The 12,791-nt window shown below is 41.0% G+C and overlaps 1 protein-coding gene across 3 annotated transcripts in view; it reads right to left on the bottom strand.

The window, feature by feature from the left end:
• The window catches only part of Thada (THADA armadillo repeat containing), a 300,981-nt gene extending 288,190 nt beyond the window's left edge, over window positions 1-12,791 (bottom strand). For all 3 annotated transcript variants that reach the window (XM_059248542.1, XM_059248543.1, XM_059248544.1), the window contains exons 1-7: window positions 12,655-12,791; window positions 10,506-10,605; window positions 9,219-9,313; window positions 7,983-8,113; window positions 4,782-4,930; window positions 4,637-4,669; window positions 4,201-4,249 (exon numbers count right to left, since the gene is read on the bottom strand). In XM_059248542.1, coding sequence (XP_059104525.1) covers window positions 4,201-4,249; window positions 4,637-4,669; window positions 4,782-4,930; window positions 7,983-8,113; window positions 9,219-9,313; window positions 10,506-10,581 — 533 coding nt within the window. In that variant the 5' untranslated portion in view covers window positions 10,582-10,605; window positions 12,655-12,791. The remainder of the gene's footprint in view (window positions 1-4,200; window positions 4,250-4,636; window positions 4,670-4,781; window positions 4,931-7,982; window positions 8,114-9,218; window positions 9,314-10,505; window positions 10,606-12,654) is intronic.

Genomic DNA, 12,791 nt, shown 5'->3' with positions numbered 1-12,791 from the left:
GATTTCAATAACAACAAAAATTACAGAAAGCCTATAATCTCATGGAAACTGAATAATGCTCAACTGAATCACCAATGGGTCAAGGAAGAAATAAAGAAATTAAAGACTTCCTAGAGATCAATGAAAATGAGTATACCACATACCCAAACCTATGGGATGCTATGAAAGAAGTGCTAAGAGGAAAATTCATAGCACTAAATAAATGACCACATAAAGAAGTTGGAGAAATCTCACACTAGTGACTTAACAGCACACCTGAAAGCCCTAGAACAAGAAGAAGCAAAGTCACCCAGGAGGAATAGACGCCAGGAAATAATCAAATTGAGAGCTGAAATCAATAAAATAGAAACAAAGAGAACAATACAAAGAATCAATGAAACAAAGAGTTGGTTCTTTGAGAAAATCAACAAGATAGACAAGCCCTTACCCAAACTAATCAAAAGGCAGAGAGAGAGCATTCAAATTAGCAAAATCAGAAATGAAAAGGGAGACATAACAACTAACATTGAGGAAATCCAGAGAACTATCAGGTCATACTTCAAAAACCTGTACTCCACAAAACTGGAAAATCTAAAAGAAATGGATAATTTTCTGGACAGGTACCACATACCTAAGTTAAATCAAGACCAGATAAACTATTTAAACAGACCAATAACCCCTAAGGAAATAGAAACAGTCATTAAAAGTATCTCAACCAAAAAAAGCCCAGGACCAGATGCTTTCAGCAGAGAATTCTACCAGATCTTCAAAGAAGCATTAATACCAATACTCTTTAAATTGTTCCACACAATAGAAACAGAAGGAACATTACCAAACTCCTTCTGTGAGGCTACAATTATCCTGATTCCCAAGCCAAACAAAGATGCAACAAAGAAAGAGAACTACATCTCTCTCAGAACTACATCTTTCTCAACAAAGAAAGAGACCAATCTCTCTCATGAACATTAATGCAAAAATACTTAATAAAATACTGGCAAACAGACTCCAAGAACACATCAAAACAATTATCCACCATGATCAAGCAAGCTTCATCCCAGGGATGCAAGGGTGGTCCAACATACCAAAGTCTGTCAATGTTATACACCATATAAACAAACTGAAAGAAAAAAACCACATGATCATCTCACTAGATGCTGAAAAGGCCTTTGACAAAATCCAACACCCCTTTATGATAAAGGTCTTGGAGAGATCAGAAATACAGGGAACATACCTAAACATAATAAAGGCAATTTACAGCAAGCCAACAGCCAACATCAAAGTAAATGGAGAGAAACTCAAAGCAATTCCACTAAAATCAGGAACAAGACAAGGCTGTCCACTCTCCCCATACTTATTCAATATAGTACTTGAAGTTCTAGCCAGAGCAATAAGACAACATAAGGAGATCAAGGGAATACAAATTGGAAAGGAAAAAGTCAAGCTTTCACTATTTGCAGATGACATGATAGTATACATAAGTGACCCCAAAAATTCGACCAAGGAACTCATACAGCTTATAAACACCTTCAGCAATGTAGCAGGATACAAGATTAACTCAAAAAAATCAGTAGCCCTCCAATATACAAATGACAAACGGGCTGAGAAAGAAATCAGAGATACATCACCCTTTATAATAGCCACAAATGATATAAAATACCTTGGGGTAACTCTAACTATACAAGTGAAGGACCTGTATGACAAGAACTTTAAGTCTCTGAAGAAAGAAACTGAAGAAGATAGCAGAAAATGGAAAGATCTCCCATGCTCATGGATAGGTACGATTAACATAGTAAAAATGGCAATCTTACCAAAAGCAATCTACAGATTCAATGCAATCCCCATCAAAATACCAACACAATTCTTCACAGACCTGGAAAGAACAATACTCAAATTCATATGGAAAAACAAAAAACCCAGGATAGCCAAAAGAATCCTGTACAATAAAACAACCTCTGGAGGTATCATAATCCCTGACTTCAAGCTCTACTATAGAGCTACAGTAATAAAAACAGCTTGGTACTGGCATAAAAACTGACATGTGGACCAATGGAACCGAACTGAAGACCCCGACATTAATCCGCACACCTATGAACATATGATTTTCGACAAAGAAGACAAAACTGTACAGTGGAAAAAAGAAAGCATCTTCAACAAATGGTGCTGGCACAACTGGATGTCAACATGTAGAAGACTGCAAATAGATCCATATCTGTCACCGTGCACAAAACTTAAGTCCAAGTGGATCAAAGACTTCAACATAGATCCAGTTACTCTGAACCTGATAGAAGAGAAAGTAGGAAGTTGTTTGAACATATTGGCACTGGAGATCACTTCCTAAATATAACACCAGTAGCACAGACACTGAGAGAAACAATCAATGGGACCTCTTGAAACTGAGAAGCTTTTGTAGGGTAAAGGACACAGTCAATAAGACAAAACGACTGCTTACAGAATGGGAAAAGATCTTCACCAATCCCACATCTGACAGAGGGCTGATATCCAGAATATTTAAAGAACTCAAAAAGTTAGACATCAAAATACCCAACAGTCCAATTAAAAAATGGGCTATAGAGCTAAACAGAGAATTCTCAGCAGAAGAAGTTCAAATGGCTGAAAGACATTTAAGGAATTTCTCAGCATCCTTAATCATCAGGGAAATGCAAATCAAAACAACTCTGAGATACCATCTTACACCCGTCAGAATGGCTAAGATCAAAAACACTGAAGAGGGCTTATGTTGGAGAGGATATGGAGCAAGGGAAACACTCCTCCACTGTTGGTGGGAATGCAAGCTTGTACAGCCATTATGGAAATCAATATTGTGTTTTCTTAGAAAATTGGAAATCAACCTCCCTCAAGACCCAGCTATACCACTCTTGGGCATATACCCAAGGTATGCTCAATCATACCACAAGAACACATGCTCAACTATGTTCATAGCAGCATTATTTGTAATAGCCAGAACCTGGAAACAACCTAGATGCCCTTCAACTAAAGAATGGATAAAGAAAATGTGGTATATATACACAATAGAGTACTACTCAGCAGAGAAAAACAATGACATCATGAGGTTTGCAGGCAAATGGATGGAACTAGAAAAAAATCATCCTGAGTGAGGTAACCCAGACTTAGAAAGACAAACATGGTATGTACTCACTCATAAGTGGATACTAGATGTAAAGCAAAGGATAACCAGACTGCAACTCACAACTCCAGGGAAGCTACCTAGTAAAGAGGACCCTGAGAAAGACACAGGGATTGCCCAACAACAGAGAAATAGATGAGATCTACATGAGCAAACTGGGGGTGGGGAGTAATGGAGGGCAAGGGTCAGGGGAAAGAGGGCTTAGGGGGACGGGGGGTACCAGCTGGATCAGGAGCAGTGTGGGAGAACAGGGAGGGAGAGACCATGATGAATGAAGACCCCAGGGGAATAGGAAGAAGCAGAGTGCTAGAGAGGTCCCTAGAAATTCACAAAGATACCTCCACTGTAGACTACTGGCAATGGTCAAGAGAGTGCCTGAGCTGACCTGCTCTGGTGATCGGATGGCTGAACACCCTGACTGTCATGATAGAACTCTCATCCAGTATCTGATGGAAGCAGATGCAGAGATCCACGGCCGAGCCCCAGGTGGAGCTCTGGGAGCCCAATTGGCGAGAGAGAGAGGAGGGATTATATGAGCGAGAGATATTGAGACCATGATTGGAAAAAGCACAGGGACAAATAGCCAAACTAGTGGAAATGCATGAACTGTGAACCAATGGCTGAGGAGCCCCCATGGAACTGGAGCAGGCCCTCTGGATAAGTGAGACAGTTGATTAGCTTGAACTGTTTGGGAGGCCCCCAAGCAGTGGAGCCAGGACCTGTCCTTGGTGCACAGGCTGGCTTTTTGGAGCCTGGGGTCTATGCTGGGACACTTTGCTCAGCCTTGGTGTAGGGAGGAGGGGACTGGACCTGCCTCAGCTGAGTCTACCAGGCTGGGCTGACTCCCCAGGGGAGACCTTGCCTTGGAGGAGGTGGGAAAGGGGGATGGACTGGGGGGGAGGACTAGGGGGTGGGAGGAGGGAGGACGGGGGAATCCGTGGCTGATATGTGAAATTAAGGTAATCATAAAATAAATATATATCAAAAAAAAAGAAAGAAAGAAAGCTTCCATTGTACAAGACAATCCCCGTGTGCACACAGACATGTGCACAAGCATGCAAACATCCAGCACTCGCCTGTTTTCCTCCAGGATGTCAGTTAAACTCTTGTACAGAAAACGAAGCACTGAAAGAAAAAGAACAGAATGACGGGCTGGAGAGATGGCTCAGAGGTTAAGAGCACTGACTGCTCTTCCAGAGGTCCTGAGTTCAACTCCTAGCAACCACATGGTGGCTCACAACCACCTGTAATGAGATCTGGTGCCCTCTTCTGGTCATACATGCTGTATACAAAATAAATAAATAAATCTTTAAAAAAAAAAGAAAAAAGAAAAGAACAGAATGACAAACCAGAGCTCCAAACTAAGTTTCAGCTTCAGTACCAGGAAATCATAAAATATCTACCAAAAATGACCTCATGGAGAAGCAGGAACTGCAAAGGGTATGGTCTACTTTAGTTATCTGGGAGTCATCTCTAAAACAACTCAGCACAAAAGAAAATATCAAGACTTACCAATTTTAAGCAGATAAACAACACATGCTGTACCTGCAGGTGGGAAAATAACAGTGTTAAGGAGCTTCTGCCAAAATGACCATTTTAAAAAGGTGATGTGATGACAGACATTAGCAGGAAAAGGCCCTGAGAAGTGCTGGCTTACCCACATTAAAGTTCTCCAGGCAGGAAGATATGTTGTCCATCACTTTTCTATAAGAATATAAGTCAGTAGTTTCTAAGTCTTCTTGAAGGTAAAAAATAAAACAGTATGTAGCATCAGTTACAAAATATTCAGGTAGGCCATTCAGTGAGCTGCAAAAAAAGAAACAAAGGATGAAAAGCTTCTATTACTGGGCTAAGTACGGAGAGCGGAGAATATACAAATGTTAAACACTGAATCACACCTTCAAAATACAGCCCCAAATAGCCTGCACCACCACCACCGAAATTCACTGATCTACCATTTCTCGTCCCTGGTTCTATTTTGCCGTTTCTGCTCCCCAAGCCTTCTCTCAACAGAGTAGCCAGAGCAACAGCACCATGCAGTCAGCATTTACTATGAGGATGGTTTCAGAACCAACCAGGAAAAAAACTGGGGGATGCTCAATCTCCTGTATAACACACAGAGCATTTGCATTACACCCTGTGCAGATTCTCCCATACGCTCTAAACCATCTCTAAGTTGTTTGCAATGCCTAATGCAATACGGATGCTATATAGACAGTTGTTTTCTCTGTCGTGCAAAGGACAAATAAAGAAAACAAGTCTGTACATGTTCAGTACATGACCTGAGTTTGCCAAATGCAGAACACAGGGAGGGACACAGAGACCTGACCATCTATCTACCTGTAATCCTCTAACAAGCTCCACACACAGCTGCACTAATAAGCACAGCTCACAATAACCCACAGGCCTTTCAAAACCTTCCTTTCTCCCCTCACCATTAGCCCTCATCCCAATCCTTAATCACTTAACTCTGGCTAGATGACTCTTCCTTGTTCTGAGAGCTTATCTACCAAAATCTTCACTTATTTCCTCCATCCAGAACACTCTTCCTTCAAACACCTCAAATCTTGTCGTTCAGTCTCAAAGTCAACTACCCCAAGTGAAGGAAGGGTGAGACATGGCCAAGCACACATCAAACCGACAGTCCACGCTGGCTCCCCCTTTCCCCACTCTCAGCTTTCCTTTTCTTCACAGCTCTCTGGCCATGTTATCCTGCACATGGTGCTGGCTTTTCCATTTTCCCCTTAGCATCTAAGATTTCTAAAAATCTAAGCTGTTCTATTCGTTTTAACCTCAATTCCTATAAACGCCCTTGGAACACAGTACTCAACGAAAATTTCCTTAATAGAAAGTTATGCCAATATTAGTCCAATTAAATCAAAACAAGCTGCACATACAGCTGCACTAATAAGCACAAATAAGGTTTTATTTGAAAACCTCACTACTCTTCTAGAAGAAATAATCTAAAAACTGGAATAGTCCAAAAAAGAAAATTCAGTAGAAAGGTAACTAATTCTGTGTAACTGAATCATATTATCAAAATAGTAAAAGAAGAGTGGTATTGGTATAACAAATACACACAAGTCTAAAATAATCAAACCTGAGCTTTTATAAAAATACATAATGACTGAGCCAACAGTCTGGGAATAACAGAGATTCTATATGAAACAGAAAACTAAACTAGACCCTACCTCACCCAATCCTTAAAACTTGATTCTAGATGGATTTAAAACTGAGCAAAAAAAGTAAGATAGGAAATAACAATCTTGAATTAGAAAGAGCATAAAATGAGCAAGGCATAAAATTTAGAAATATATATAATGAAAAGTATTATTAGGGTCATGGTCTTTTTTAATTTTGTAAAGACAATATATCATGCAGAAAGTAGAAAAAATTCATTTGGCACATAATTTATATAGAGCACTTATAAATCAAGAAAAGATTATAAGACAATGAAAAGATATACTTTAAAAGGTAATCAAACTGCACACATTACAAAATGTTCAACCATGAGTTGGGGATGTGGTTCAGTGGGAGAGTATCTGCCTAATATGCACACCCCGATGGGGTCAAACCCCAGCACCAAGTTAACATTAATAATCTGGGAAAAATAAGTGATAATAAAAGAGCATTTCTCATCTTCAGATTGTAAAAATGTAAAAACTGGTGTCATCCAGTGCTGGAGAGACACAGAAATAAGTAGTGTCACTCACAGCTGGAGAAGTGTTAATAAATAGCTTAGGGGAAGTACAGTCAACAACATCTGCAAAATGGTTTACAACTCCCCCTCTAGTCGTTCCTACACATGATTACACATACTTTATGTATGCAAAGAATATCACTGCAGCACTTCTGGAATAGTGAAATCTAAAACACCAGATAGTCATCAGTGACAAGGAGACTAAATAAACCAAATAATATGCATCATAATTCACATTTTGACATATCATAATATGGAGTATGTACATAGAAATAAATACAGACAAAATACTCACTCATAAAATGAAAATAAGTGAATATATTTTAAAAGGGCTATCCTGATACAGAAATTTCTCTTAATATTCTATGTGCTTGTTTACTGAGGGGGACACATGGGTAGGTACCACAGCACACATATGAACATGGATAACTTGCAGGAGTTGGTTCTCTCTTTCTACCATGTAGGAGGCAGAGATCAAACTCAGGCCATCAGGCTTGATGAGAATTACCCTGACACACAGAGCCATCTCATCTGCCCTCCAAGACATTCTTTAGTAAATAAACCAACTACAGAGTACTGTGTAGAGTATAATCCCACTTATGTAAAAAATAATAAAACTAAAACACAGTATATATGTTAAACCCAAAGAAAAGGTTTCAAAAAACAAAAACCAAAATTAAAGTGAAAACCTTTTCCTAAAGAAAATGAAACAAGGCAGAAATGGTGGAATTCAGGCCTACTTTACACAAAGGATATACTCCTGTACTATCTGTGTTAGAATAGATGGGGACAGAGAACAGGTATAAGATGATAGATTTAAACATCCAGGTAAAAGAACTGACCCAGCAATCTGTGAACTGGGACCCACAGAACAAAGGTACAGCTTGTTTTTTTAAATCCTATAACCTAAGGCTTTTTGCTTTCTAAAGACCTCAGACAGATACATGGATAGATAGTATAAATAAAACTTGTAGTGTTATAGTTTAATTTTACCAAAACAGTGAATGAACTTTGCTTTTTCTTTCTTCTTTTTTTAAGTGCTGGGGATGGAACCCAGGGTTCTCCCTACTAGGCAGGTGAGCACTCCACCACTGAAGTGGATCCCCAGGCCCCAACTATTTTTTGTAGCATTCAACTTAACTTCCTTCCTTTCCTTACCTCGCCAAGATTTTCTTCAAGGGATTCTTCAGAGTCAAGGAAAAATAAATGCTTGCTATAATTCTCAAACAATTTTCAATAGCAGGATCATACACACCATTTTTATCTACCTTCTCCAGGACAGGCACAATCTATAATTAAAAAAAAAAAAATTCAAAGCAATTCTTTCTAATATCAAATACATCAAACTAAGATGATTACAGATATTCTTTTAAGTCATTTTTCTTTCCTTTGAAGGGAAGAGGGAAAGTGACCTTGACCTTCTGATATTCTGGCTTCTACCTCTTGAGAGTGGAGACTACAGACATGTGTCACCATGTCTATTTATGTGGTGCTGAGGACCAGACCAGGGCAATCACTCTACCAACAGAGGACATTCCCAGCCTGATTCCAGTATTTATAAACCTTTAACGCATGCCCCTCCCTCTTTACTTCACTCACACTGAGAGTCACATGCCTAAGGCATAGCAATACAGAAAATCTATAGCACTCTTTAAAAGTGAGTAATAAGCCAGGCATGTTGGCGCATGCCTTTAATCCCCGCACTCGGGAGGCAGAGGCAAGTGGATCTGAGTTCGAGGCTAGCCTGGTCTACAGAACAAGATCCAGGACAGGCACCAAAACTACATGGAGAAACCCTGTCCCCAAAAACCAAAAAAAAAAAAAAGTGAGTAATAATGTATTTAACTGATTTCAAAGTAAGTGTGCATGTGTGGAAAATCTAAATGCTGAAATACAAATAAGAGAAATCTATATTTTAAATTAACTTTCAAATGTGCCTGCCAAAAAGTTTTGAAGATTCAAAATTAATAATAATTAAAAAAAAAATATTGCCGGGTAGTGGTGGCACATACATTTAATCCCAGCACTTGGGAGGCAGAAAAAAGTGGATCTCTGAGTTCAAGTCCAGCCTGGTTTACAGAGTAAGTAAGTTCCAGGACAGCCAGAGCTACACAGTGAAACTCTGTCTCAAAAATCCAAAAAAATAAAAATTAAAAAAGAAATTGCACACAATTATCTCTTGTCTACTTATAGTCCCATTGATGGTAGAAGCTTAGATACTGTTTCTATTGCTTCTCTGAATAAAAAATACAATGAACAGAAAAAGGAAAAACTATCATTTGGTGATAAACTGGCATTCAATAACCGAAGCCAGAAACTGTCAGTTAATTTTTAAAATCCATTAACAGCATGGTAATATTCGAGACACAATCATGAACAAAAACTCAGCATTACCTGTTTAATATAACGGATTTGTGACACTCCGTCCGTGAGTTGTACACAATGTAACAGCAAAGAGGCTAGATTTTTCCCTTCTGCATCAGCAAAAGCTAAGGAACACAAACAAGAACTTACTGCCGTAACTACATACGGATTAACAGTACCTTTCTTCTACATTCTACACAACTGCTAAGGATACAAACCAGGGCAGTGAGATGGGTTAGCAGGTAAGGCGGCTGCCACCAAGCCTGACCTGAGTTTGACCCAGAACCCATGCAGTGGAGGGAGAAGAGCCGACTCCGAAAAGCCGTCCTCTGACCTCTCCACCTGTCTGAGGGCATGTGTACGTCCACACAGACACATACTGGCTTAGTTTGCCTTCTGCTGCTGTGAGAAGACCATGACCAAAAGTAAACTGGGGAGGAAAGGGTTTATCTTACAACTCCCAGGTCACAGTCCATCACTAACCAAGTCAGGGCAGGAAGTCAAGGCTGGGACCTGGAGCTGGGACCGAAGCATAGACCATGGAAGCAACACTGCTTACTGGTTGTTTCACATGGATTACTCAGCTTGCTTTTATTATACAACCCAGGACCACCTGTCCAAGGGTGTCACTGCCTACAATGGGCTAGGCCCTCTCACATCAATCATTAATCGAGAAAACTCCCCCCCCCCCCAGACTTGCCCACAGGCCAATCTGACAGAGGTATTTTCTCAATGGAGCTTCCCTCTTCCCAGATGACTCTAGCTTGTGTCAAATTGACTCACTCACACACACACACACACACACACACACACACACAGGGAGAAGGAGAGGGAGAAGAAGGGGGGGAGAGAAAGAGAGAGAGAGAGAGAGAGAGAGAGAGAGAGAGAGAGAGAGAGAGAGAAATTACAAAGTAAAAGTAGACATAGAGGCTCTGACATTAAAGGACCCAGGTTCAGTTCCCAGCATCCATGTGGCAACTACTACCCTCCATACTACAGTTCCTGGGGATTTGATTACCTCTTATGACCTCTGTGGGCTTCAGGCACACACATACATGGTGTGCATACATACATAAATCCTTTTTTAAAAAAGTATATAGGTCAAAATAGCAAGTAGAAATCAGTCTAAAGGAACATAATATTTAACAAAACTATCTTTACCCAAAACTGAATGCAAAAAAAAAAAAAAAAAAAAATAGAAAAACGAAGCAGAAAGAATTTTAGCATTATATTCTACAGGGTCCCAGAAATTCAAATACTCTGCTTGCAAACTTACAAATTCATTCACTAAACAAATGAAATTTAAAAACCACATACATCTCAAAGTTTCCAGGTCCTCAGGACAAACAGTCAACGCAGCGACCTGCATTTCTCTTTTCTTCTTCACACCCATTTTAGACAGGACGAACAGTAGTCTCTGTAAGAAAGAATAGCTTAAGACACTGGTCCAGTGGAGGGTTTCTCCTGCAGCACTGACATTTGGAGTCATATGAGCGTTAGTTGAGGGTGTTGTCCTATGCACTGTAGGATGCTCAAAGCTTCCCCAGTCTCTACCCCATCAGACGCCAGGAGTATCAACATGTTAAGACAACCAATAGATGTCTCCCAACAGTGCCACTATTAGAGGGTACAACTGCCCTGGGCTGAGAATCACTGAACTGAGGATATCTGGTTTACAAAGGAAAAACTGGGCTTTTTGTTTGCTTGTTTGTTTGTTTAGCGGGTTTGCTGCTGTTGTTTGAAATGGGGTTTTACTATGCAGTCCTTAAAATAGGTGCCGCTTTGAAGGGGAGATTTCTTTTGTCCCACTGAAGGATTAGAAAGCTTGTCAAAGGAGACCTCTGTGGTCCAATGAGGAATGGGCTACCTTCAGACTCTCCCAGGCAGAAACTGACTCAACACATTTCACCTATACTCCTGACACAGCTTCCTAACTGCCTCCCCCACTCCAAGAATCCATTCTTGTCAATCATCAAAGTAATCCTTTAAAAACACTAACAAATGCCGGGCAGTGGTGGCGCACGCCTTTAATCCCAGCACTCGGGAGGCAGAGCCAGGTGGATCTCCGAGTTCGAGGCCAGCCTGGGCTACCAAGTGAGTTCTAGGAAAGGCGCAAAGCTACACAGAGAAACCCTGTCTCGAAAAACCAAAAAAAAAAAAAAAAAAAACTAACGAAGTCTAACCTCGCACTTATAAACTTCTCAAGGGTTTCCAATGGTGCTAAATGCAATTTATTAATTACTAATGTCCAAATTTGGGTGTTGGCATTCACAAGCCTGAAAACAATCTGGCCCCAGCTTCCTCTGCTATTCACTTCAAATCAGTCTACTCTGCCACCTGAAGAGCTCTCACATTTCCTGATGCTTATCATCACCTATGAAACTTCCAGATCTGCCAATTAATGCTCTGTCCCACACATACGGCAAGGCCTTATTTCTTATTCTCCAAGTTTGTGATTAAATACCACCCAAGAGAAGTTTTCTGGAACTTTATCTAAATTGTCATCATTCTGATACACACATCACTTCATTATTTTTTTACAGCATGTATGACTACCTGAAATTACATTAATTTGCACATCTGTACACTGTCTGGTTTTCCTAGTAGTAAACTCCATGAAGGTGGCCATTTTAATGATGTGTTCAGTGTTTTAATTCTCAACTCCTTCACCATTCAGGCATGTAGATGCTTTATAAACATTTGTTGGACAAAACCAAGGAATTAACATTTGCTAGAGACATTCTGGAAGGGACAAATACCTTTAATGGCAGAAAAGTGGACCACCTGTTACCTAAAAGTACACGCTACAGCCAAATGTCAGGCTGCTCCTGCTACTAAAGAATCTATAGTCCATTTGGACAACAAGTCACTACATTAAAGGCAAGAGAGCCGCCCACCAAAAAGTTAAGAATGAACAAAGCTAGACATACAACAAGGAAAGAATTTGAAGTTCTTCGTTAAATTTAGGAAATAATTTCCTAAACGAGCAGCCCGCGTATCAAGTGAGACGGTACTGAAGAAGGACACTGTGGAGACAATTCAGGTAAATGGCCAGTTTGCAGCAGTATTTGATCCCGGAGTCCTAGGGGCTGCTCAAAAAACAGATTCGGTGATTCTGCATGTTCTATAGACAAACGTGTGTCCTGGTGAACTGGGCCTCCCCAATGCGTAAAATCCACCCTGTCCAGCCTGGTGCGTTCCTGCTCTTAGGTACCATCTGCAGCTTCCCTCCCATCTACATCTTTCCGACTCCCACGTGGAGCCCCAAGAATGACAGAACGACAGACGTAAAAGTGGTTAAAGGGCTGTCTCCATGGAGACCCAAGCGACCCAAGCCAGAGGCTGGCACCGCCGCAGGGCCACGGCTGGCAGCCTCGGGAGGCCCTGCAAGCCGGCCCGGCCGCGCTGTGGAGAGTCGGTCCCACGCGCCCGCGCGCCTGGCAGGCAGCACGCCCGCGAGCCAAACCTCGTGCCCGGGGACGTCGGCAAAGAGTCGCCGCCTCTGGACGAGTCCCGGAAGCCCGTCGAGTCTACAGCGTCCCGGCTTTAACGTGGTTCGCGATGCACCAGCGGTCCCGGTGCAGGGAGGCAGACCGGGATCCG

The sequence above is a fragment of the Peromyscus eremicus genome, chromosome 22 (genome assembly GCF_949786415.1).
Source record: "Peromyscus eremicus chromosome 22, PerEre_H2_v1, whole genome shotgun sequence".
NCBI lineage: Eukaryota > Metazoa > Chordata > Mammalia > Rodentia > Cricetidae > Peromyscus > Peromyscus eremicus.
The sequence above is the reverse complement of the archived record's forward strand: the minus strand, read 5'-3'. Positions and strand labels throughout refer to the sequence as shown.